Raw genomic sequence first — 27,135 nt, forward strand, 5'->3', positions numbered from 1 at the left:
CTGTTAAGCTGTTAGGAGTAACAACCGAGCTCTTTGAGGGTAAAATAGCCAAACTATACATACAAGCTACGTTTCCTTGTGGTTAGGTGCCGCGGAATGAAAATCTGTTTACTGTGATTTCGATAATTTTCATGACGCGTCGGATATGATGAGTTTTAATCTAATAATTCAGGTTAGTACGAAGAATTAGTTCTTAATGACTCTCGGGAGTATTAAATTAAATCTCTTCGCATTTTTCCTTCACCGACGTTCCAAGACCCGTGCCTTAATGCCCCACTGTGGAGTGGTTGTCCCGCCGAATTTGGGATGGGCTCTTTCCCAGCTGGGCTTCCAGCAGGAAAAACGAGTTCATCTAGATAATCATATCAGAGCAAACGGCAATATACGTAAAGAAACTGAAACTAAACCACCCTCGCGGATTAAAAATATCGCCAGAAGAGGTGATCCGCTCAGCTAATATGTGCTTCTCATCACAAGATTGCAAGAATTTCGAGAATATAAAACGCCGTGGAAGAAGCGAAAACAAGAGCTATATGTGCATATTTATCTTTGCCCTCGTGTTTTGAATTTTCTTACTTTCACCCAAAGATCAGTATCGTATTTTTAAAGATTTTCCTGTGAAACTTTTGAACGTATACTGTGAAAATCGTGTTGTTCTTAACATTGTTTTCATTTTTTCGCCAATACTGTGACCGCATCGTGCTTGTACTGGCTTTACCCCGATACATTTATTGTATTTGGGATAATTCTTCTCAGTCAGGCAAACAGCACGTATTCAGCGTTGCACATTTCAATGCTTTTGTTGACGAATTATAAATATTGTTTTCTAAAGATGACACACATGTTTCCACACAATACATCAAATACTTTGCATCGTGACCGTCATTGATCGAAATTGTTTTCAAAGAAGAAAACGTGACGATATGCCGATGCAGTCACACCGAGGGGCCTCTGACCCGACCCCCGCTTCCGGTGCTATTACAACTTCCTGTAACTTAGCCGTGATTCTATTGTACAGCGGAATAACCATATCATGACATCATCCAACATGGCGGACGAACGTGATTTGGATGTAAACAAAGCCAAACTCCGAGAAGTAGAGAGAACTTCACTGGCTTCCGATTATGACCCTGAAAAGCTACGAATTAATCTTCTAAACCGTACTAAGCCTGTGGTTTTTCATGGAGCAGCTTCGCTATGGCCCTGTTCTCGATGGAGCCCGGAATTTTTGGCGTCCGAACTTGGTGACCTTAGAACAAAGTTTCGTTTTTGTGTTCGTGAGAAGTCGTCCTCAAATGAAAATGGTTTTAAAAGAGCAATTATGGAAACAGAATGCGAATTCGAGGAGGCGACCTTCCAAGAATTTGTTCAATGGGTGAATGGCTTCTCAGAAAAATCGGGACTTTTGTCGCGTTTCCAAAGGTAATCACTTTCAGGCATTGTTAATATAATAATCTCATGTCCTATGATATCCGGTTGAATTTGTAGGGTGTGTCGCATTATATTCAAGTCCAGCAATCGTCTCAGTTGATCTTGACCTTTATCTTACATAACAAAAACAAACAACTTATCTTGTGCCTCTCTGGTGCTTAATAAACGTGCAACAAAAGCACGCTGTCCTGGCCTATCTCAATATTGGTTGCCCTCTTCTTTGTAATTATTTTAATTAGCGTTGAAATATTGCTTGAGTGTATTATCAACAAAATTAAATCGGCTAACGTATGGGAAATAACAATTAATGGTGAATACCACTGAAATTATTTAAAGATAAGTATGTCTTTATATTGGCCGGGTTGTTATCGGACTGGACAAGTCGACAGGATGACTCTGATTAGTGGAGAACAATGTTAATATATTCCATCTGTTATTTCATAATTGTATTGTCAATTTGCATATATCAACACGGCTGAGATGGTTTTCTTTGAGTTGAGCGCCAAAACGTGACTTGATTGATGTCTGTTTATAAAGGACTCAAGTATTGAACACTAGCGATTTATCTGGATTCTTAATGAATAATCATTCATAAAGGCCGAGACAGGAAGACAAGGACATTTCTAGAAATAAAAACAGGGCAGAATTCTTAATCTAATAAACTAATTTTGGAAGACATTCTACAAATGTCCATCTTGTATAACTGTATTCAAGCTTACTGAACCTTGCCTAGAGAACACGGTCAATAAAAGACCAACGTTGGGAAAAAAAACTTCAACTGGTTTCAATTTATAGATCAAATATGAGCATGCAATAATATTACTGTCCTTACTAGGCATGAATAAATAGAAAGTATTGCATCAGAGATACATCTTTTTTGCATGTAAGGCTCTGATTCTATTTTTGCCTTCCTTTCCTTTGTCTGCGAATCTATGGAAACTAAAGATCCCAAAATGGGGCAGTAGAAAAACAACAAAAAAAGGAAAGAAAAGAAAAAGAAAAAATGGGAAAGAACAAAAAGGAGGTATAAATGTTCTATTTACATTAAAGTCAGCAATATGGAGACTCTTCTGGCTCTTCCTTTACCTCTTACATATATTACTTACTTTAATGTAATTGCTTGAGCCTCATCGCATTATAGGGAGCATAAGGCCTGTCAACAATCGTATGATTTAAATCAAGAGAATTTCTATAAAAATCTTTTAAGATCAATTCAGGGTACTCTCATGACCTTTTAGCCTGGTTTTAATTTGTGGGGAAAATCTGAGAATAAAAATGATTTCACTCTTTCCGGACTGTCTCAGATTTTACTGATATGTCAGACAAATCCAAGAGTCTGTTGCACATGTCATTCTATTTTCTAATGTGAGGGTAAACACTGCAACCAAGCAATAAAGGTATCTTGTTATCAACCTGCAACCATTACTTACAGGTCTCTGACATTCAGAGGGTACAAAATTGAGTTTAAACAAGTCATGAATGATTGATAACCATTACAGAAATCTGGTACATGTTTCAAATTTGTCCTCAATATTCTCAGACAATAAATAAAGAGGAGAAGTCGTTACGTCATGTTGCCTTGGTAGCAAAATTTCTGGATGACAACAAAACTTCACTTAAAAAGTGAATTTGGACTGTTTCAATCTTATCGATTTTATTCAATTTCATTTAATTTATTAAATGTTGGCAACATTTTCTGGTGTTGAATCCGAAAGGAACATACTTAAGTGTAGAAAAAGAAAAAGAAAATATCTGTGTTGTGTTCACCTACTACATAAAGCAGGCGCATGAAATTAGGAGGTGTCATGTCACAGTCGTGCAATGACGGCTAAGAAATGTGCAAAAAAGCATGATGCACGTGCAGTTGTGCAGTTGTTGTTTTGCTAATCTACACCTATTTTTTTTTACTTTTCTTGTTGCCCTCGTCGTTATTGTTGCTTAAGCTCCTTATTGTTGTGGTCCAGAAATTGTGCGACCATGGTAACGTGATGTCACACTTCTCCTCTCTATTGGGAATGTCTGTTATTTGGTTTATCCAGCTGAGGTATAATTGTAACACTCCCTAAACTTACCGGTCCTTTCCTTGGCTTTTCCTTGTTGTGCTAAAGATGGATAAAAAAAGATTTTGTTAAATTTTCAGAAACAGCTACTGGTGCTATGCAGACTACAAATACATGGCAGAATTGTTCAGAGACTTTCCACACCTTTGTCGATCAGTCAAATGGGACAGTTTTGGATTTCCACAAAGAAGTGGTGATGAATCAACAATTTGGATTGGGAGTGCTGAAGCATCAACACCTTGCCATGTTGATACCTATGGTTGTAATTTAGTGGCTCAGATTTATGGACAAAAGAAATGGACTCTGTTTCCACCTGAAGAAACACCAAAGTTATATCCAACAAGAATACCTTATGAAGAGTCCAGTGTATTTAGTCAAGTTAATATTGATAATTCAGACCTTAGTAGATTCCCTGCATTTGCAAGTGCTGTTCGATATGAGGTAATAATAATATTATATTTATAATAATAACAATAATAATAATAATTAATAATAATGATAATGATAATGGTATATTTAACAGATCCACAGGGTGGCTCTTCCCTGTTAAATTACATTAAAAATAAATTATGTTAATGACAAATCAAGTCCATTAATAAATTAAGCTAGTAATTAAGCTAATCTGTTCTTATGGCTTGTGATACTTTTGTTTTCTTATGACAGGTGACCCTTGATCCAGGTGATGTTCTGTTTGTTCCTAAGAAATGGTGGCATTACGTGCAGTCATTAGACACCTCCATTAGCATCAATACATGGATTGAACTGGTAAGTCTTTGCCATAATCTTCAAGTCAATCTGATATGGACAGTTAAATGAGTTTTACTGACCAGGCCCTAAAATACACATTCAAATTCTCCAGACTACATGTAGTCTTCATACATTTCTTTAAAGAATTGGTTGAGGGAATTTGATAAAAGATCAAAGTATTTTCTCTTTGGTCTCTTGATTAACCCCTCTATAACAATAATGTTATAAAAGCAGTACAAAAAATAATATTACTTCATTGTATTCATCTGATCTTTATCTGATTTTTTTACTGTCAACCTCATTTTTTTCTTGTGTAGGAAAGTGACCACATTGAAAGAGTCAGAGAGGCAATTATCAGGACTTTGGTGTGTACAAAACTCCCAGGATTTTATTTTGGAAGGTTTCTTTTTTAAAAACCAAATAAAGATGTTAAGTCATTTATAGTCAGACAGTGACAACATTTCCAAACTTTCCTGTCAATTTGTGCTAGGTGTGTGCCTTAAAAAATGAGGAAGGAGCTGATGAATCAGTGTGGGTCAATCCCTCTGAGGTGAGACAATTTTGCATTTTGTCTTTCAGACTTCGCACCTCCACGTTCACAATTTTGTAGACTCAATAAAATCTCCATTTTTCAGGTTTGATTTAAATGGTAATAGTAACATAGGATGTTGTCCAGACTCAAAATGGTTTCTTTATACTAAGTTAGTTTATTGGGAGCAAAGTACAGAGGGTCATTAGCTTAATTGAGGTCAAGTGTACATTTACAAAAAGGTTGAGCTCCAGTTTGTCATGAGGGCATTGCATCAATGATCTAGTTAGTTGTTTTGCGATGTCAAAAGGTCCAGCACCCTAATCAATCAGCCTTGCTTCTCCCATTAAAATAATTTATATCTCTGAATTTTTTTTTCAATCCAGGACATAGGAACATATAGACAGAACATGGAATACTTACATCAAGCAATGAGTGCTGTCAAACAAAGGGAACATGAGAATGCAGAGAGGACCGCAAAAAACATCAAGGAACCACTTTGTAACCTAGAAGAAGCACAACAGCGAGTCCTTAATGAATACAAAGATGAACTATGCACTGATGATCTTATAAACTGCATAACAACTCCTGATGTTGTTGATCTTCTGATGGAAAAATTACTAGGGAAATTTAGGATTTCTCAAATGTGTAGCTTACCTTTGAAATCCTCTCCAGGTGATGAGAAGGTTTGCTCTATGGACAAAATACCATTTTCAACAATTTCTAGTGAAGGAGGTGATCTTCACAAGACATCAGTGGGACAGGAAGTTGAAAAGCACCTGCCATGTAAACGGAAGTGTATAGACAAGTAAAACTGGTATTTAATACCTTGAATAAAATTATGGAAAAAGTAATCATCTATTCAATTCCTTGGGAAACCAAAGCATACAGTCCATGTTTTGATAATTAATATTTAAGTAAATTATCCAAATATACAAACCATGAGGCAATGTGTGGACAAAAGCCCTTTAAGAGTCTTGATTACATGTCAAATTCTTCCTTTGCCTTTCAAACAAACATGCTGAGTTCATCAATAACCTAAGGTTGTTTGTTTGGTGCTAGTAACTGTTAGCTTCATTTCAAACTCTAAGGCATTTGACCAAGGTAGTAAAACAGCTTTTCAAAGTGAGCCATTTGTAGCACCATAACAGTAGGATTAAAAATAATGTAATAAGCAGAGTGCCAGTCAGTGTGGTATTTTGTCTGTCAAAACGGTTATAAACAATAAATATAAATTACACATGGCATTTCAAAAGCAAATAACTTGAATGTGTTAGAAGGTAGACTGTAAACAGATAAGGGCTGTTTCTAAGATTTCAAGTTTCTGAGTACCTGCAATTAGAAGGGGGGAATTCAACGTCTGGGAAGTTCTTTTGGTACTATTTTTCTAAAAAGTTGCCGTTGATCATGCTCATAGTAGCTGGGGGAAATCTCTGGCCTGGCGATGGCTATGAGAACGTCACTTAAAAAGTGAATTCACCCTGCCTCAAACTTTACCACCCTTATTCCATCTCGTTTAATTTGTCAAATGTTGGCATTTTTTTTAGAGTTAAATTCTAAAGGACCGTATAAAAGTTCAGGAAAAGAAAAAGAATGTTGTGGTCTTGTGTTCTCATCCTCAACAAAATATGAAATTAGGCATTTTCAGGTTGTAGTCGTGCAACGACAGCAAAGAAATGTGTAAAAAAGTGTGATGCACGTGTAAAGTTCTTGTCTTGCCAATCTAAACCTGCTTTTTTGCCGCTCTCTTTGCTAAACAAAGAGGAGAAAGTTGGTGAAAAAAGAAACCACAAAAATCAGCACGGTTTTTCACACAAACTTTTATTCACATAAGTTACGAACAACGAGAAATACATTGACAATTAATTAGCGAGTAATAAAATGCAGTTAGAAGGAATTTATGGAAAATCATCATCATCTTCAGCCATCTCTTTGGCAAGCTCTAGGTCTTGTTTCTCTCTTTCTCGTTGTTCCTGTAACATGACAATAAAATCAACATAGTATTGACCAGGAATTTTAGCACAATGTTGAGAACTGTGAAACACAAGTGAAGAAGGTGGGAGAAGATACCAGAAGCAAAGTTTTTGGAAATTGTGGATGCCATGCTTATTCAGGGGTGGCTCTTGAGAATAACGCAGTTCTGCATAAAAATATTTCTTTTTCCGTGTTTCCTTCTAAGTGATGTTTGGCATCAGAAGACCTCCATACCTACATGATGGAAAGGATCTTCATGGCCACCCACTCCACTGGATATTCCAACACCCCCAACCCCCCTCCTCCCCCCCAAATAAGCCACCAAACCAAACTTCTCACACTACTCTGTGGAGATTTCCAGGGCCTCTGACCCACCCCACCTTCTGCTGAAATCTCCAATCACACCTGTGGGGTTTCAAACCAAACAACCTCAAAATGTGGAGCAACATTTCTTGTGTACGCAGCATAGCTGTGGGTTGAATTCTGGCCCTTCACATCTCAAAAAAATGTCCAATACATCCCCTACTGTTCCTTGACTTTAATGAAAGGTAAAATGAACCCTTTCAGCCCCAATATCTACATACAAATTCTCCAAACTGATCTCCATACATTTCCTTAAAGAATTAGTTGAGAGAATTTGATAAAAGATCAAAGCATTTTTTCCCTTTTGATCATTTTATTAATGCTCACAACCTAATCTCTTGACAAAGTATGGATATCATTAGGAGGAAATTGATGTTGGTCACCACTGGGGCTTGAAGGGTTAAGTCATTGCAATTGCCTTGAAGAAACTTGAAGGTGCATTAACACACCAGCCTCTTATTGTCAACTCATAAACACTGTCTTAATCCATATGTAAACGAACACAACATTGTTGATCAACAACTCCCTACATTGCTGGATGTTACATGTTGAGTCTGTTTGCACGCCCTGTTGCATGTTGTTGCAAATTGTTGGGAGTTATTGCACAAAGTTTGAAACCCGTCAAACTTTTAGCTTTGTGTAAAATGAATGCAACAACTCCCAACATTAGCCAACAATGTTGTGTCCGTTTGCTCAGGGCATTATGGTGAAAGCATTTTTCAAGAATATAAATTTTACAGATTGTAGTTCCACATAAAAAAGTACCTCAAGTGATTCCAAATCCTTGCTATAGGATTTTGGTGGGAAGCGCATAGCCTGTGTGATAAAAAAACAAAACAAAAGAAAAACAAAAACAGAGTAATAAATTTAATAAAGAACAACAGAAAATAATGACTGAAATAATGATTTAATCAGTTAAATGTCAATGATCATAATACACAATTTTTTTTGCACAAATTGTTATTATTTGGCAATTTTTCTTGACCTGTCATTGACTTTCAAGTTAAAAGGCTTTTTAATGGTAAAAGTTTCCAAAGGGTTTGTGGAACATGCAAAACTGCTTCCAGAGATAACACTGAAACTTTGTGTGCACACAACAACAACATTGCAGCAAAAAAGATGTCAAATGACGTATACAAATTTGGTATCCACATTGATCCATGTTTTGCACTGTCGGAAAGCTAGGCATCCTTTAAAGTAAAACAAACAAGAAAACAACTAACAGACAAAACACAGGAAAACAGATATCCTTGCTACACAGGCTTGTTGTTTGTTTTCAGTAAATTTTGAAACAATCTCAGGGATAATCTAACTTGTTTTTCAACAAAACAAATTCAACAGTGTGTGGATGAATATTGTACTTACCCTAACAGACTGATTGTAGAGATCTAAACAGAAGCTAACTCGCTGGTGGAAAGCTCCTTGCGGCTCATTAGTGGAGTAGATGTCCACATTTTCCTGCAACAACAATCAAAACAAGATCACCTTTTTACAACCATGAAAGCAAATAAATAAAAAAATAGATTTAACAAAGAAAACTTCCATGCTGTTACTAACAGTTACAAACCAAATAGGTCCAGCTAAAAATACCAAAGCAAAGGGATCTATGTTCAGACTTTAAAGTTAGAATTATGGTGAGATCAAATTACTGATCTGACCACCTAGAGACCATGAACATGTGCCACTTCAAAGGCTATGGTTTTTGCGCCGTTTTGGTCGGAAAATGGGCATACACTTTGCCCATTTTGGTCTGGAATCAGGTATGGTTTTCGAAGGAACTACAGTAGTGTATGAACATATTTATCGTTCCAATTCCAAATGAGTAAGAAAAAAAGACAATTATGGGAATTTGAAATGGATTTGAAGAATTTTTTTGTTTGCGCTCTAATCTAAGCAATGATGACATAATTTCTGCCTAAAGGCTAGGTCTGAAAACGGGTATAGATTTTAGAGGTCTGGTCTGAAAATGGGTGTGGAAAATCACTTTTTTTGGTCTGAAAAAGGGTCAGGATTTGGTGAACCAGGAGGCACACCCCCACCAAGACTCAGCAATCCAGTATTGTAAAGTGACATGACTTCAATCTACCTTGGCACAAATTCCTTACACTACATAAAATTTCTTGACATTCACTATACCTTGGACTGAACATGGCCTTTCTCATGATCAATAGTAGCATCAATGACACCATCACGAATTGCCTGAAAAGAACACAGTTTTCAGATCCTTTAGCAAAAATTTATTAGTAGCTGCTATAGCTTATCGTTACAATAAAATGGTATTGTTAGTGATTTCGTAGAAAGTTAATCAGGTCAAAAAATAACAATAAAGGTACATTTGTAGGAAATTCACAGGTGACCGAATTATAGACCTTGGACCTGAAATATACACATAACCAGTCTGTGGTGCATTTCATCCATTTTCCTTGAAAAATAGGTTTGTCAAAGACCAAAAAGAAGTAAGAAAGGTCACACTCCCACCCTCCAGCCTCTACTAACTATGTGCAAAGTGATTTTTATTTGTCTTTTTCCTGTTGGGTCATTGCATCGCATTTAAGTTGTATTGTCATAGCATAGTTATTATAGTGGAATGGTTATGAAACCAGTGAGACTCTTTTGTTATATGTTTTTGTTAGCTTTTTTGGACCTGACCATGCACAAGGTTCAATAACATTCCCATCATTTTGAACTTACTGACCAACAGAAACATTGCATTAATTTATTAAGTCACAATTTGTGAATAAAAAACAAAGGATTGTGAACTGTCAGGGTGCTTCCAACATAAACTACAGCACTGTTGTTTTTAACTTTGATAATTGCTGGCTTTCCTAACCAGTCTCCTCTACTCACTATGGTTGTAATAAATATTATTATGTTGCTTAGTTGTGCCATCTGCAAAAACACCAAGAAACTGCGCCTTTCAAGCAATATGGTAATTTCTTACCTTGGCAACAATGAACTCGGCATCTTCAGGACTGTCCAACTGAAGTTTCTGAGCAATATCAGAGAGTGAGATGCGTGAGTAGGACAAGTTTATCATCCGTACTCCTGCCTTGATGACATTGTGTCGCAGCCTATCAACACAAAATAATGTACAAAAGTCTACAACTGGCAACAAAATAAATTAAGTTGGGCAATTTGCCAACTTCAAAAAAGGGAAATGAAGCCTTCTTTCCCCCACCCCCTCCTAGCAATAATTATTGTGCAGCTGTACAAGTTACCTGCCAGAAACAACAAACTCGCCAAATTTGAGTGGCAGGGAGAGGGTGCCCCATTTGAGGATAGGTCTGCACAATTTTAATAAATTTGTCACTGATTCGAGCTGTTAACCATATTTTGTGGCAGTTACAGACTTGTCCTGTCATTAATAATTTCTTAAAGGAGTCAAAAGGTTATTTTAAATATTCTTTTGAAAAGATGGACACTACATTTATGCAGTAGAGTAAATTACAGCTGATAAGGACGTTGTGGATTTGTTCTGATTTGTTGTTGTTGTCTTTTTTTTTCACCTTTGATGTAATCTACCAAATCCCACTTGATAATGAGCATATTCAAAACAGATAACTTATCGTTAAAGTTAGGAAAGAGGAAACTCAGTCTGCTTTAAACTTATCCAGGTCTTACAAAAGTGTTCAAGTGAATGATAAGAATGTGTTGCGAAGACAACAAACGATATCTCGTCGGTTAAATAAACTCACGGTTTTAATTTTACGGCTCCTAAAACTTACATGTTCTGATAACAACTCATGACAACAACAAAAACCCGACCGCGTGTGAATTACAAAATCAGAGTAACTGTCAATCAAAAAAATGAAATCTGATCACTAAAAACTCACGCGTGCGATTGCGTGACGCGAGACTCGAAATGTCTTTTGTCCATTTCCCCCTCCCCACACTGGGAGGTAAGGATCAGTGTGATTGTTCGATAAAAGATTGAAACAGAAAACTATAACAACGAGAAATGTTCAGTGTTCTAACTTTCGTGCAAGGGCACCAGTTTATGAATTGGTCTAACGATGGTGCTTGCGCCACATTGGATCTTAGCGACTCTGATGTGGCCATCCCTTCCTGTATAAGTTTCGATGATGCGTCCTAGAGGCCATCGTCCTCTTGGCAGTTTAGAATCCAGGACGAGAACAACATCATCCACCTTCAGATCCTTGACCACTTCGGTCCACTTTGGCCTTCTGCTTAACAAAGGAAGGTACTCTTGTAGCCACCTCCTCCAGACTTGGGAAATTATCTCCTGGACCTTTCGCCAACGTTTTCGTGGACTGAACTCGGTGGTATCAACGGTTTCAGGTGCGAATTGACCGCCCAACTGTCCGTGTAAGAAGTGGTTTGGAGTCAGCGGTACAATGTCCTGGGGGTTGGCTGACTGGTAGGTGAGCGGTCGTGCATTGAGCAGTCCTTCCACTCCAGTCACTGCGGTAATTAACTCTTCATCAGTTACGTCACTCGTTCCGATTACTCCGTAAATAGCTTTCTTGGCCGACTTTATCATGGCCTCGTGAATGCCACCAAAGTGTGGTGCCCCGGGGGGGTTGAATCTCCATGTTACACCTCGATTGGCTGTGCTTTGCTGAATCTTGTCCTGGTCCAGCTTACTGATCAGTTCTTTTAGTTCGTTGACGGCTCCAACAAAATTGGTCCCACAGTCGCTTATCATTTCCTTTGGCGCTCCCCGTCTACTTGTAAAGCGTGTAAAGGCATTCAGAAAACTGTCGGTGTCCAAACCAAAAGCCACCTCCAAATGGACCGCACGGGTTGACAGACAAGTAAACAAACACAGCCACCTCTTCTGTCGGCGCACACCTCGTCCTTGTACGGTTGTAAAGGGGCCAGCATAGTCAACGGCTGTTTGGTCAAAGGGACGGAAGGTAAAGCGAAGACGGATCCCTGGAATCGGTGCCATGATCTGTGTAGCGGTCTTGCTCTGCATTCGTTTGCACATGTTGCACTCTCGCTCCCACTCTCGGATCTCTTCCCGGGCTGCAATGATCCAAAACTTCTGGTTGATTTGGGACAAGACAAAGTTGGTTCCTGCTGTATGGTTAGCCTGTTCATGATAATGCTTGACAATGAGCTTCGTGACACAATGTCCTCGAGGCAGTATCATTGGAAATCGCACATCGTAAGGCAGGTACTCTGCGAACTGGAGTCTTCCATTTGAACGGATACAGCCTTCTTCATCTAACACAGGATTCAACTTCATTAGTCGGCTCTTGGTCAGTATTGGTCTCCCGGTCACTAGAGCTTTGTATTCGTCAGGGAATGCTTCGCGCTGACAGGATTGCACCACCTCTGCCTCAGCTTCTCTTATTTCACACGGTGACAATGCTTTGCTGGTCTGTCGCGGACCCCTCTTCGACATGTTGTGGAGCGCCCTCCTTACTCTAGCATGTAGGTTCACCAGTCGGCTCCAACTTGAGAAGCGTTTCGGGTTCAATCTCCAGACTGGAACACTGCCACCCTGACTTGGCTTGTCCCTCTGAGCTTGGTTTTCTTGCACTGTCACGAGGGTGGTAGAACCCTGTTGCTGTTTTGTTGTCGACTTCATTTCGGGCATCACTTTCGGGCTTTCGGCTAACTCCATCTTAGGCCACTCACTTTTCTCCTTCATCAGCCATTCCGGGCCATTCCACCATAGTTCGGATTTAGCAAGCTCAGCTGGGCTCGTTCCTCGGGAACACAGGTCTGCAGGATTTTTGTCGGTGGAGACATGTTGCCACTGTACCGGTTCAGTACTAATCTGTATCTCCCCAATACGGTTTGCCACAAAGGGTCGAAAGTCTCGGCCTCTTCCACGAATCCACCATAGCACGTCTGTACTGTCGGAAAATAACGACGCTGCTTTCACGGGTAGTTCCAGGACTCTGGACACGGACTGGGTTAACCTTAAACCCACTATGGCTCCCATTAATTCCAGCCTTGGCACGGTCATGGGGGTAAGCGGGGCAACCTTACTCTTAGAAGCTATCAGCTGTGCGGACACGGTACCATCTTCATACTCGCAGCGTAAGTAGGAGGCAGCTCCATAGGCCTGTGTTGAGGCATCAACAAAGGTCACCACCTCCTTCGACTTGACTGGTTGCTGGTTTTGCAGACACCGTGGAATCTTGACCTTTTCTAGGCATGACAGCTGTGAGAACCAGACCTGAAGACGATTAGCCACTTCGTCCTGAACCTCCTCATCCCAGTCATAGCCACGATTCCACAGTTCTTGGAGCATAATCTTCGCTTGTACGACGAAAGGGCTTATCAGGCCAAGCGGGTCAAAAACAGTTGCAATTTTCTTCAAAACACTCCTCTTAGTAATTGGGTAGCCCTCGGTCACGGGTGTTGCAGGCACGGCCAATAAATCATCGGTGCTGTTCCACTGTAAGCCAAGCGTTGTCGTTACTGTATCCTTACTGTCTTTTATGTCCACTTCTGTGGCTCGGTCCTCCTCGGGTATGGCTGCCATCACCGTTGCTGAATTCGACACCCATTTTCGGGCGTGCATGCCTGCTTTTGCCCACAATGCATTAAGCTGGTGATACAGGTCGACTCCTTTCTCGTCCTCCTCAACACTGTCTAACGAATCATCCATGTAGGTGGACTGAAGGACAGTTTCTGCAGCTAATGGGAACTCGGTTTGGTGCCGCCTGGCATTCTCCTGGGCGATGAATTGGGCTTCGAAGGGAGCTGAGTTCTTCCCGAAAACAACTCTAGAGAATTCATACACATCTGGGTTGCGGCCTGTTTCTCCGTCTCGCCACAGGATTCGAAACAACGGTCGGTCTTCAGACTCAATTTCTATTTGGAGGTACATCTCTTGAATGTCACAGACAAGGGCAACCGGGTTACGGCGGAAGCGGATCAGAACATCAAAGAGTTCTCTCTGAAGTTTCGGCCCAGCATGAATGACATCATTAAGAGCGATTCCTTTGTATTTGGCGGAACAGTCAAAGACTATCCTTACTTTGGTTGTAGACTTGCTCATCCTAACAATCGGAAAGTGTGGTAGGTACCAAACTTCAGGGGGCGGTGCTTCATTTTCTGGGACTTTACGCAGGTACCCCTTCTCCACATAAGTCTCGATGGTCTTCTTATACTCTCTCTCAACAAATTCTCTCTTTTTTAGGTTTTTCTCTGTGCTGAGAAGACGGGATTCTGCCATCTGACGATTATCGGGAAGTTGAGGCCTCTGTCCTTTCCACGGCACAGCAACACTGTATCTCTCACCGTTGTAGCAGACTGAGCTGCTAACCCTTTCTAAGGCCAATCTCTCTTCTGCAGTACACACGACTCGGTCATTTAGCTCAGTTCCATAACTCTCGATCTCCCAAAACCTCCTAAGCGTTCCATCTAAATCACAACAACCACCTGCTACACTAACCGGCCCTACATCCCTTGTAAACAGTGTTCGAATTGTATGCGTTCTTGTTCCAGTCTCCGCTCTACCATCTGGAGGTCCGATACAAGTCCACCCAAGCGGACCCAAGCGCGCCACCGGTTCACCCACCTTTCCACGTACATCAGCAAACGAGTAATGCAAGTCAGCATTATCAACACCGATCAACAAATCTACCAAGCCGTCTTTTGCTGGTGACGCGAAGTCGCACTGTGCAAGGTGAGGCCACTTGCCTTTATTCGCATTCCAATTCTCCACTTGGTAATTTCCAGTGACATTGCGGGGACAGGTCTTAACTTCAATTTCCTTTGTAAACTGACCATTAACACTTTCGATCTCTACTTTTAACGGCATAGTCTGAAACGTCTCTACAGAATTGTTCAATACATGAACTTTCACGGTTTGATAAGACTCCTTTAGTCCAAGGGCTCCGGCCACTTCTTCGTTCAAGAATGTCTCGTTTGAGGCATCATCTAGGATTGCATTCACTTTAAGCTTTTTTCCTTGTGCCTTCACCCACACGGGAACGGTACGCAGTGAGTAGGCTTCTTTTGGGCTTCTCGGGTTGTGAGTAGTCATCGCTCGCGAGGCACGACTGTCCTCACCCTCGGGTGATAAAACGGGGCCGACTGCCCCCTCCCATGGAGTAAATGACGGGTAGCTGTTAGAGCTGATCATTGGTTGAGCAGTCCCCATGGGTGGGTTCGTGGCAGGCGGATTCTCATGCAAGAGACGGTGGTGATTTCCCCGGCAACCGTTGATTTGGCAGGTTTGTGACTTCGTACAGAACTTTCCCTGGTGATCATCACCTAAACACCGGAAACACAATCGTTTTTCTTTAGCCAGTGTCCATTTGTCATCGTAACTTTTCTGTTGGAAAACCAAGCAGGCCCATACTCCATGATTCGGGGAACCACAGCACGGACACGGCGGTTTTCGGGTAGGCTGGCCTGAGCCTGGTGGTCTCCTGGCGAAATCTGATCTGACGTGAAAATTTCTGGGCCTGTTTCGATTGTTTGGATTTCGATTTGAATGTTGCCATCCATCAGATTTCTCTGTAACCGATAAGCCATGCGCCATCTCCTTAGCTTCAACGCGGATGTGTACTTCTTCCTTAAGCCAATCCCTCAAACTTACAACAGATCGCTCCCGGCTCTGTTTCTGTAGCCAACGGCTGTACCCTTGTACTTGAACTTCCGCGAGCTTTTTCACTAACAGGCTATGAAGTGTTCCTTCTCCAAGCTCTCCATCGCGCCCCTCGGCCCTAAGCTTAACCACAGTAATACGTATTAAATCTGCAAACTTTTCAAATCCTTGAATGTCGTTGTTTCCCATTTTGGGCATTTTTTCCAGCTGGTCCATGTAGGCCTGCAGTTGCCGCCGCTGACCGCCGAACTTGGCTATCAAGATTTCCTTTGCCTCTTCATATTCTGGTTCTGACACCCCAAGCCCTCGAATCGCTTCCAGCGCGCTGCCGGACAAGCTCTGCCTCAATCTCGCCATTTTTAGGTTGACTGATTCTTTGGACTGGTCCACCAGACTTTCAAACAAGCCCCAAAACTCCTCAAATTTCGTCTTGTCTCCACCATACGTCGGTACTTTCAATGGCTTCAGGCGATGATTCGCGGAATGACTGATTTGCGGGCTTTCAGGAACGTTTATTTCTCCTTGACTGCTGTGCGAATTTTGGGAAGGCGTTGGAGGCAAAACTGGGTTGAGCGAACCCTGCAAAACGATCGGCGGACTTGAATGAGCGACAAATTCACTGTGCGAAGCAGTCGCGACAGAAATTTGAGCGTGTGATTTCACGGCCTCGTGTGCCTTTTCAATTGCGGCTTGAATTTCCGATTCCAGCGTTTTTCCTTCTTCCATAGACGCCTGTTTATTTGCTTCCTCTCCATTTTTCAAATAAACAACACACAGTTCATCCAGTATTTCCAGTGTGCTTTCCAGAAGCGACCAAAGTTGCTCAATATCTTTCTCAATAGCGCCTACGTCCTTCGGCGAATCCTTCGGCGTGATGCAAAGCTTCTCCATGTGATGGCGAATTTTTGTCATCTCGGTTTTTCGTAGTCTCTTTTGTTTTTTCAGATCCAATAACACTTTCTCTCTTTCCAGTTTCTCTTCATCGTCCTTGTTTTCGGTCTGTTCGGTTCCCGGACCATTTTCACCGCCAGTTTCTTCTGCATCGGCATTCATCTTGAGCGGCGAAATCACAAATCAAAAATTCAAGCTTACCACAGTGCTTGCGTACGGTGAATGAATCTCCCGGTAACTCTTCAAAACGGTCTCTCGGTTTCTCCCGTCGTAGTCGCCAAAAAATGTTGCGAAGACAACAAACGATATCTCGTCGGTTAAATAAACTCACGGTTTTAATTTTACGGCTCCTAAAACTTACATGTTCTGATAACAACTCATGACAACAACAAAAACCCGACCGCGTGTGAATTACAAAATCAGAGTAACTGTCAATCAAAAAAATGAAATCTGATCACTAAAAACTCACGCGTGCGATTGCGTGACGCGAGACTCGAAATGTCTTTTGTCCAGAATGCTTCTGACCAGCATAATGTGGAAAACAAAGATGCAAAATTTAACCTGACGATTAGTGTATATGTCTTCTCTGACAAAAACTTCTCCTTGTATTTGTCAATCACTTGGTTGAAAAGCTTCAAGTCACCATTTAACACAGCTGTTGGAAAAAAGTGATGACAAACTTAAGTCAAAACACAATCTATCTTTTTAGGGACTAAAGTAACTTTATTTCAAAATAACTTGTTCCATGGTGAAAATATTTCCAGTAAGAACAAGTATTTGTAAGCATAAGTGAAAAAGACAGTATGAAAACATTCTACTGTCTGGACGATACTTCATATAATGCAATATTTCTGTCTCTCCCCACCCAAAGTACACATCATCAGCTTAACACTTCATGCACTCTGACAAGGGGAGATTTTAAATCTAATTTTTGTTCCTTTATTGGTATTATTCTTCATTTTTTTTCTCCCCTCCTCCATCCAGAAACCTTTCCAAGTAACTTCTGTACAGTTCATTTTTAATTTTAATTATTAACGTTATATTTTTAAGACAACTTTTCTCCTCAATTGTCATAACAGGGTAAACACCAACCTTGCGTTAGCTGGAAGTATGGTACTAGTGTTTTCCTTAGGGAAGGCTCTCTAAATGTTGCTCTGTCAGGTATTTCTCCAAGGAGTAGTTGAACAACAATGGCAAACTTCTGTGCCTATGGAAAAGATAGGCCAACAAGATATGAATTTTCTGTTAGGTATTTTGTATTTTATTTAATAGCTTAACAGGACAGTGAAAAGCTGTTTCGGGCCACCCTTGGAAATCATCACCAAAAATGTTGAAAATAGCACCACAAGCCAAACAAATCAACTTTTGGTTAAAAAATGGAAATAAAATGGAATAAATATTTTTAAATATTAAAAATGGAAATAAATATATTTTTATTGTTTTACACAAAAAAATTTGAAGGAATTCTGTTTCATGCTGCTTAAATGCTTTTATAATAACTGATTTGCATGCAGGCTTGCTTGGATAATTAACTTAACAGATTTTAAAAGAAAAGCCAGGATGCAACTACAGTGGAACCCTACCTTACGGCAGTAATCGATCACCTCATTATTACGGTCACTTTTTTTGGTCCCTGGCAAAATGACCCTACATTTTCTTGCAAAAAAACCCTTGTTAATAAGGTCACCTGTAAATACAGCCAAAGTTTTTGGCCCATTGGTGACTGTATTAACGGGGTTGGACGGTAGTGTGCATTTGAGGCATATAATTTTGAAGTATCTACAATGAATTGCGATCAAAGGCATCTGTGGCAGAGCAGTTAACACCTCGAACTCCAGATCTGGAGGTCTGGTGTTCAAGTCTCGCCGGTCATGTTGTTTCCTTGGATAAGGAATTTTACTCCACTTTGTCTCTCTTCACCCAGGTGTATAAAACAGTAAATGAGAAACAAATACCAACAATTTTTTCCTTCTTTTAAAAAAATTATTTTGTTTAAGCAACCAGCACTTCCATGGCAACTACAGTGTACATGGCAACTTTTGCTGCCTGCTGAAGCTTCTGGAGTACAGTTGACTTCCGATAACTCGAACCCTCGCTAACTCGAACCTTGTGCTAACTTGAACCAAAGTCGATTTCCCCTGGATTTCCTTCACACATTTACTGTAATCTTACCCTCAGTAACTCAAACCCTCGATAACTTGAAACTCCTGCTAACTCGAAGTAATTTTTGTTTCCCTTTAGATTATTTCTATACAATTTTACCCTCAATAACTCAAACCATGTTTTAAGCAAGTCATGACAAGTCAGACAAAAAAAACGATGTACCACTGTACAGAAGTCCGAACCACTGAATTTATTTCAAAACAACCGTGTCAATTCTTTTTCGTTACTTTTTTGTTCACTTCAGTTCAAATTCAGTGTCCATCTCTTTGAACTGCGTGTGCATGACACTTGCATTTCCTCATCTTTTTGCTTATTTTGTTTACTTCCGGTTAATATTTGCTTTAAACTCCTGGTAACTCGAACTTGCGATAACTCAAACTTTTTTTGATTTTTCAAGAAGGTTCAAGTTATTGGGAGTTGACTGTCCTCCGTTGTCATGATCTACTTACTACATGTACTTACGGTTTGCTTGAAACCATAGGCATATTGTTGTGGTGCCTTTCTTATTGCTTGCAGAAGATTCTTATGTGCCTCTGAGTAGTCCAGTTGAATGGCCTTGATTATACCTACAAGTAAAAAGAACAATTAGAAAACCACAAGGTGTCTCAGTGTGGTGAGACAAAAGCCTCAATATTAAGGTTGTGGTTAATTTTTTATTTCAGTTAAGTTTTATTTTTCCATTGTTTTTAGGTATGGTAATGTATGCTATTAAATTTAAAACAATGAAAAAATGAAAATTAACTTAAATAAAAAATTAATTGCAATATTGACATACAAATTCTCCAGACTGATCCCCATACATCCCTTTAAAAATTAGTTGAGCGAATTTGTTAAAAGATCGGAGTATTTTCCCTTAGGAGATCATTTTATTGACTCTTGTATCCTTCCTCTTGATGATGTACCGATATTGTTAGGAGAAAATTGATGTTGGTCACTCTTGGGAATTAAACAATTAAAATAAAATATAATTCACCCAATATTAACATACTGATTACGCTTTGTAACTAAATGAGATTTTACTGTATCTTAGGTTACTTTAGAATGCCAGTTCTGCTGGTCACAATATATTGAAAGTTATCCTCCAAGTGAAATCCAAAAAATTTAATATGTGAAAACCTCCATGTTAAAACTAACCCAAGTTTAAATGACTTGCCATCAGCAACAATAGTAACATAAAGGAGAGCCACGATCCTCTTGGGTAAAATTGTAATCACACCAAAACACTAAATAACAATTTACAGAGTGTCCACTGCAGCTCCATTTTCACTTTAAAGGTGAGATGATGTGTTTCACCTTGGTCACCGATCAACAATCCTGGGGGCACAACCTCTTAAGGATCACACATTGATCTAAAAATTGGGTAATCTCCTGGTGTTGTGGATGTGTGCAATCACCAAATAACATAATACAAAAGATTGAAAATACAGTGAATAAGACCCATGCCACAACACAAGCGAACCAACAATGGTTTCCACAATACCAAAAAAAAAATCCTAAAATATAATAAATTAGTGTGAGATCTGTCAAAGGAAAGAGAAAAAAAATAGTTCTCTTTAACTAACCTGTGTAATACAAAAATCTGGCCCATTCATTTGTAGTAGCTGATTCTGGAAATGAGGACTTGGATACCAATTTCTCTGCCTAAATATCAGAAAAGATGTGACAAGAGTTAATTACTTTGTGGTTAAATATTAGTAAGAAATTGATTGCAAACAAGATAGCTTTTGTGATATAAGATTTTGCAATGATGTAAACAATGTAATTGCTCAAAATTCAGGCAGGGAGTTGGAATGTAGCCAGTTTTACTCATATCGTGTTAACTGCTCCATCATTTTTTACCTCCATTGTAGTACATAAACAAAAGAAAAGAGTGTGATATGAAATTGCCAAATGGAGACATTTTGGGAATTTAGGAATAGAAAAAATGAAAGAAATCATTGGAAAATAAAAAAAAATTACAAAAAAAAGATGATAGATAATTTTGTAAAACTTGTTACCCTATTAAATGACATGTATAGTATTTCAATAATCCATTTAGCATCAAATTGTCTCATTTCACTTTTTGCCATTCCTTATTCACCATTTTGACAACATTTAAATGCAAGTGTCTCAGTCAAGTGACCACTTAAAATGGTATTTTTAGAAAATATCTATATAATACAGGGTAAAAGTGCTGTTTTTTGTTCCTCATTACCTGATCATACAGATTAAAGTGAAGGTAGTTTCTTAAAAGAAGATTCAAAAGAAGCTTACCTGATCATACAGATTAAAGTGAAGGTAGTTTCTTAAAAGAAGATTCAAAAGAATGGCCTGCAAGAAAGAAAACAAAAAAGTTGAAATATACCGTATGAATATGACTTAGTTCAAACAGTTGTTGTACAAAAAATCCATGCTCAGGTTAAACCAGAAAATTTTTTGTATCCTATGAATTAGAGCAAGTTTAAACACTGATTAAATCTGGAAACAGATTCTACCTGCAACATACACATATTTGTAAGTTTATAATAATTTACAATTATCTACGCAGTAAAAAAAAAATAGTAGGCATAAATATTACTATTATCACTATTATTGCAACACTGTCTTGGCAAAAACCAAACTAACCTGTCCTTCATCATCATGTCTTAGAGTAGCCGTCCTGAGTCTAGCAAGCAGAAAACTGTGAAAAACAATAAAAAATATACATATTGATATGTACTGCCCAAACTATACAAGATAAATGAGAGGACTGACTGAGAAGACCAGGGTGACTGGAATGACTTAGGGCACTTTCCATTTGTCAGAACTGACCGGCCAGACCATTCCCGTCATAATGAGAATTTCAATTTTAATCAAAACTATTCAGCAAGATCAGTCAAATCCTAAATAGTATGCACGAACAGGGTGCAAAGAAAAACATTTTTACATCTTCCCATTCAGGCAAGCTGAAGCTAGCATTTACTAGTCCAGACTTCATTTCAACTAGCCCCAAAAGCTTTTTGATGAGCAAAATAATTCTTCTCTTATTTGAATTGCTCAAAAAACATTACTTGCCCATCGTGCAAGTTAAAAACAGAATTCACCTGCCCAATAGCAAAATCCACTTGCCCAAGGCTATCAGACATTACTTTCTTTGCACGCTGAGGAAGGAGATGATTTTTCAGCAAAAACCCTTTGAAAAAGCCAATTTCATTTGCTAACTGACAAGTCCAGCAAAGGACTGGAATGACTGGGATGAACAAGGTGACTAAGACGACTGGGATGACTGAGGTGACTAAGATATCTGGGATGACCAGAATGACCGCGATGACCAGGATGACTGGAATAACCAGGATGACCCAGGGTGACTGAGATGACTACCGTACGATGACTGTGATGACTTCGATGACTGGGATGAGCAGGATGACTGGGATAACTGGGATGACTAAGATGGCTAGGATGACCAGGATGAACGCGATGACTGGAATGACTGAGATGGCTTGGTTGAATCTTATTTTTGCCACCATTAGGAGTAAACTTATTTAGAGAGAATTGACCAGTTAACACTGATCAGACTTGAGTCATCTTGACTGTTCAAGTTATGTAATATAAAATTTGTATAATTTATCTTCTTCTTGAAATACCTTCTGATTTCCTTTAATCTGCCAACCAGTTCGTAAGCTCGAGAGTGGTAGAAGTAACACTTGGCCAAAAGAGGATCCAATGTTCTTCTGTTATGAGCCACTGATCTCTGCATCAACAGTTCTGAACACTGAACTGCCTACAATTCAAGAACACAAAAAAAAGAACTTTAATTTTTTAAAAGTTGTATTGCAATAACATGACAAACAACAAACAACAAAAGTGACAGGAATGATCAAAAGGGGGCAAAAACCACAGCAAAAAAGTCCCTATGGTGTCGGACAAGACCTGAAAAAATTAGTTGAGATAAGTTTAATTTCCACTGTATTGTAAACTGAAGAGCTGAAAAATCAGTTAACTATCTATTATTAACCTGGCAAATTGAATATTCAATCGACCCCAATCACGCAAAGCCCTGCTAACTTGAACTCATTGTTTCCCTACATAGTTTAAGACACTCCACGATGCCAACCACTGTTATGTACAACTGTTACAATCTCTCGATGATCCAAATTAGTGATCACCATAATATGTACTTCAGCTTCAACTTTATTACAAAAATATTTGCAAATACAAGAAACAAAAAGACTGGTCCCCAGGTAACATTTGCTAATCTAGGTGAAACATCACAATGTGATCCAGAATTAAATGCACTGTAAGAAATCATAAAGAACTTTGACCTACCTCATTGTAACACTCTGTGTCAATGAGGTGAATCAACACTAACAGATGAAAATAGAATTCAACTTCTGGGAGCGAAGCAGCTGCTATTAGCCTGGCACTGCGAGGTCTGAATGGTGTTGAGACTTCAGACTCCATTGGCTGAAAAGATGTTAATGATTTTAATAGATCAAGAAAGGAAAAAGATACCTTGATTACAGCTGTGGGATTGATAACAAAGAGTCTTCTTAAAGTACTATTTCAAGCATGCAAGTTAAGTTAATTGATAGAAATGTACATTACTATAGACACTTTCTAATGGACCCCTCAATCTCCGCATTAATAGGGTGTCCTTATTAAGCGGATGGAATTTAGAGAAAGTGTAAGCAGGGTTCGCACAGATTTTTGGATCCAAAATTCAAGACTTTTTCCAGACTTTTTCCAAAATGTTCAATAATTTATTTTTCCAGACTCAAGGTTATCAAACAAGTGATTAACAGAGACCTTCAAAAAGGCAGGAACAAAACTTTTTTCATGATGCACTACAAACGTATAGGCGAGATTGGATAAGATCTGACCAAAATTTTAAAAAAATTCACCTATAAAGCACTTGTTTTAGCTTCGAAAAAAACTCAAGACTTTTTACCATTTTCCAGGGGCAAAATGTTGAGGTGTTGGTATCAAGCAGGTGCCCATAAAGTGGGGGTTTGACTGTATAATTAACTGGGTTTTGCCATCTTTACCATCCCACTGCCCCGCCAAAAAACCTCTGACAAACTATTTTTTAAAAACTGCCAGAAAATATTGACATTGTAAAATACATGCACCCCCTACTTCCTCCTCATTGAAAATTAAGTCCTCAAACAGTTTATTTTCAACCCCAAAATGCCTTTCACAGCTTAAATCTTTTATTTATATAAAATGTCCTTAAGTAGCCCACTCCCAGGTAATTACCTCATCCAGAAATACAAACACACCTACCTCATCTAAAAATGCAAGTAAGGCATCTCTTGTAACAGATGCTATTAACAAGAAGTGTGAAAAACCATCAATAAGGTTATGCACTCAGAACAATCACACAGAGCCAGGTGAAAAACTGTTGCCTGGACACAACTGATTGTAGCTCTAGGTTACTGGAAAACTGGGATCATTAGCGACTATGATATAAAAAGTACAGTGCAGGCAAGGCTCGTCATCGAGCTCGTCATCTGAGTCAGTTCAGATGCATCAGGCAGTAAAAGATTTTTCTTTTGTTATTCACTATGACAACTTTGCTTAGTGGGGCATTTTCTCCGGTTTGAAGAAGCTCGATAGTCGCATGTTCTAAGGGCATGAGGGACGTAAGTCATGATTAATCAAGAAAATTTGGCAATGTGCTGGGTTTTGTCAGCAAAATTGCTCAGCATCCTACTTTTTTACATAATTGTTTAATATTCTAGGTCTGTACTCCTGAAGAATACCAGCTGTTTTCTAAAGAGCAGCAAATCAGCGCCTGCATTTTAACAGCCACAAAATCGGCATAGAATAAAATAAATTTGCATACAAGAGAATCAATGGTTCACACACTTGGTTCTCTCACTCATAGTACAGCCACTATCCAATTAATCTGAGAGAATGTAGAATTACCAGCACTTACAATTAGGAAAGAATCCACAAATGAGCTTTCGTAGGATTGGATGAGTCAGCTTTTTCCTTGTCGCTGGAATGGACCTCAGCACACGAGTTAAGAAACGGGATTCTTTTGATGACACTGACTTCTCTATGTACTTCACTTGTTCTTTCAAGTCTGCACAATACACGTACATGTAAAAGGTTAAACTAGCACATTTTCGTTAGTAGAACATACCAGAAAAAAATCTTCTGACTGTGTACATGCGACTTGGGAGTACAGTGGAACCCAAAAAATATAACAAAGGGCCAACGGACTGGCAAATTGTTCGCTATAACGAGGTTTCATAATATCGTGGTTTTATCCGTATATTTTACGATAACCGGGGCAAAGAAAAATAGTTGTTTGTTATGCCGAGGACTTCATTATATAGAGGTTTGTTATATTGATGTTCTACTGTACCAAAAACAGATCTTAAAGGAATAGTCAAAACTATTGTATTGTACACAGCTAAGACCCTCCAATCCACAGAGGGAGTTGTGCTACCTCTAGTTACCCCCTTCCCAACTATAAAGGATATGGTTTGTCATTTGCAACCCCCTCTCCGATAATAGCTAAAAAAAATGTCTCAGTGCAGATTGTCTGAAAAAATTTCCATGTTAAAAATGAAAGAGAAACTAAGAAAAATAAGAATAGCTTAAGTAATTTAAAGCCTTCTTTGAGACTTTGTAGGAGTCCTTATTTTTTTCCTGGTTGGTTATGCCATTTTAAAGGACTTTTCACACCTGTTTGGCACAAAATTCATCGGTCAAAAATTCCACTGGTGACATCATGACAATTGACCAATGCGAGATTGAGTGAAATTTGATGCCTCTCCTGACACAGGATATGTCAATTATTTTTCCCATGTGAATTTAAAATATGATTCAAATCCATTCAGGTGAAAGAAGTTGACCTCTCAACTTCACCGCTCCCTAAGTTGCGGCGCAACCTCATTGGAGCTTGCCTCGCCCGCTTTAAAGAACTGATAAGAGGTCAAATTGTAACAAGTCTAGCTTTCATTGAATCAATCAGGCATTAAGATAGTCTGCACGGCAAGTCCGTTTGTGAAATAGCCCCAAAATCCTTGTTCTTAGCCCCTACCTGTGTACCAGGATTTGAATATGTATCATGATTGGCCTGTTAAAAATGCCATTGTCAATTTGCCGATCAAGATGAAAGGAAATTCAAAACACACTTCAGGTAAATTGTTGAGTCTGTTGGGAGCCCAGAACAAGGATATTAGTGTTGCTTTACAGATGTGGCTAACCAAAGTTAAATCATGTCTGCAATCCAGACCTGCATTAAGACACATCTTAAGATCAATCTAGAGTTGCTCATATGGACATGTACAGTACTTTACACTGGTTTGTTCATTTTGTCCTATGGTCCTTGTTGCCCATGACATTACTACAGCTGTATGTTGTAAAATTTTGTTAATATCCAGGTAACTTCTTAAGCCTGGTTTTCATTTGTCAGGAAAATCCCAGGCGATCTGGGATTTAACTTTTTGCTTACCATCCCAGATTCTGCTGATATATCGGATGTGATAGAGGGACTATACCCCAGCAATTTAGAAGATTGGTAATGAGCTAATTCCATCGCCGACGTCCCTGATAGTACAAATTTAAGTTTTCATTTGTCAGGAATGATTGCCGACCATTGCAGAAATCTGGGATGTATCAGAAAAATAGAAATGCTACCGATTCTCCAGATTAGTCACCAACCATCTCAGACCATCGGGGTTATCTAGGATTTCGAGTTTTCAATAGTCGGCAAAATCTGGGACAGTCTGGAAACAGTAAAATCCCAGACCATCCAGGATTTTCCCAACAAATGAAAACCAGGCTTTAGCCTTTATAGTCTTCAATTAGATGAGTCAGACTTCCATTGATCGTCAAGATTTAAAAATTGTGGAAATTACCATACACTTTGACAACACAGTGTAGGTGGGAAGAATTTAGTTTTGATTTTTCGACACAAAGAGTTTACTGGGTAAGGTTTTCGTATAATCCCATACATTTATTATGTATGCCGCAATTTCATGGTTTTCGTCACAAATAGTTTAATATATATGAATAGAGTCGAAGCAGGTATATACATAATAAATGTATGGTGTTACACGGAAATCTTATCGTTGTCTCGATACTACAAAAGATAATCAAGGCTCTCAAATTCATAATCATTTCTTTTAAAACACGAACCGCTATCACAAGGAGATCTGCAATCTTTACAACAAGCCAAAGAAATTACACCCTACCTTCTAAAGCAAGCCTCTCTTTCTCCTCTTTGGAAACTTCAGCTACTGGTTCTTCAGACTCTGTACCGTTTTTCTGGGAGGCCTCCTTCATTTCTACGTCTTCTTTTTTCATTTTGACTGTTTCTTAACAACAACTTGGCTCTTTATGTCCTTTATTTTCCGTTTATTCTTCCTTTCACACACGCTCTATTCGCCGGCCATGACACTGCATAGAACTGCGCATGCTCAACGAATTGCCGCTGACTGACACAAAGGAAGCCGACGGCTCCA

The 27,135-nt window shown here is 39.1% G+C and overlaps 2 protein-coding genes across 2 annotated transcripts; one reads left to right on the forward strand and one right to left on the reverse strand.

Moving 5' to 3' along the window:
- The first annotated feature begins 130 nt into the window (after positions 1-130).
- Positions 131-5,579, forward strand: LOC140931449 (HSPB1-associated protein 1-like). The gene is made up of 7 exons (XM_073381262.1): positions 131-172; positions 1,019-1,422; positions 3,572-3,932; positions 4,155-4,256; positions 4,556-4,603; positions 4,729-4,788; positions 5,154-5,579. The coding sequence occupies exons 1-7, from the start codon at positions 146-148 to the stop codon at positions 5,577-5,579; spliced, it is 1,428 nt and encodes a 475-aa protein (XP_073237363.1). The 5' UTR covers positions 131-145.
- A 991-nt stretch (positions 5,580-6,570) lies between these two features.
- LOC140929270 (26S proteasome non-ATPase regulatory subunit 3-like) lies at positions 6,571-27,064 on the reverse strand. Its single transcript, XM_073379074.1, has 16 exons — positions 26,866-27,064; positions 24,594-24,743; positions 23,939-23,979; positions 22,982-23,119; positions 22,300-22,436; positions 21,302-21,356; positions 20,951-21,007; positions 20,260-20,338; positions 19,160-19,263; positions 17,627-17,741; positions 17,096-17,189; positions 10,046-10,175; positions 9,241-9,303; positions 8,470-8,562; positions 7,870-7,920; positions 6,571-6,740 (listed from the first exon to the last, which is right to left on the reverse strand). Exons 1-16 carry the CDS (start codon positions 26,975-26,977, stop codon positions 6,666-6,668), a joined length of 1,494 nt encoding a protein of 497 aa, XP_073235175.1. The 5' UTR covers positions 26,978-27,064; the 3' UTR covers positions 6,571-6,665.
- Positions 27,065-27,135: the final 71 nt, after the last annotated feature.

This window comes from Porites lutea, chromosome 3, assembly GCF_958299795.1.
Source record: "Porites lutea chromosome 3, jaPorLute2.1, whole genome shotgun sequence".
Taxonomy (NCBI): Eukaryota; Metazoa; Cnidaria; class Anthozoa; order Scleractinia; family Poritidae; genus Porites; species Porites lutea.

Excerpts from the sequence above, each read along its gene's own strand:
- LOC140931449 (XM_073381262.1), top strand. The coding sequence starts at position 146 with ATGATGAGTTTTAATCTAATAATTCAG. Across the intron at positions 173-1,018 it reads GTTTTAATCTAATAATTCAG|CGGAATAACCATATCATGAC; the intron begins GTTAGTACGAAG and ends TCTATTGTACAG. Across the intron at positions 3,933-4,154 it reads CAAGTGCTGTTCGATATGAG|GTGACCCTTGATCCAGGTGA; the intron begins GTAATAATAATA and ends TTCTTATGACAG.
- LOC140929270 (XM_073379074.1), bottom strand. The coding sequence starts at position 26,977 with ATGAAAAAAGAAGACGTAGAAATGAAGGAGGCCTCCCAGAAAAACGGT. Across the intron at positions 24,744-26,865 it reads AGAGAGGCTTGCTTTAGAAG|ACTTGAAAGAACAAGTGAAG; the intron begins GTAGGGTGTAAT and ends TGTATTGTGCAG. Across the intron at positions 9,304-10,045 it reads CCGAGTTCATTGTTGCCAAG|GCAATTCGTGATGGTGTCAT; the intron begins GTAAGAAATTAC and ends TGTTCTTTTCAG.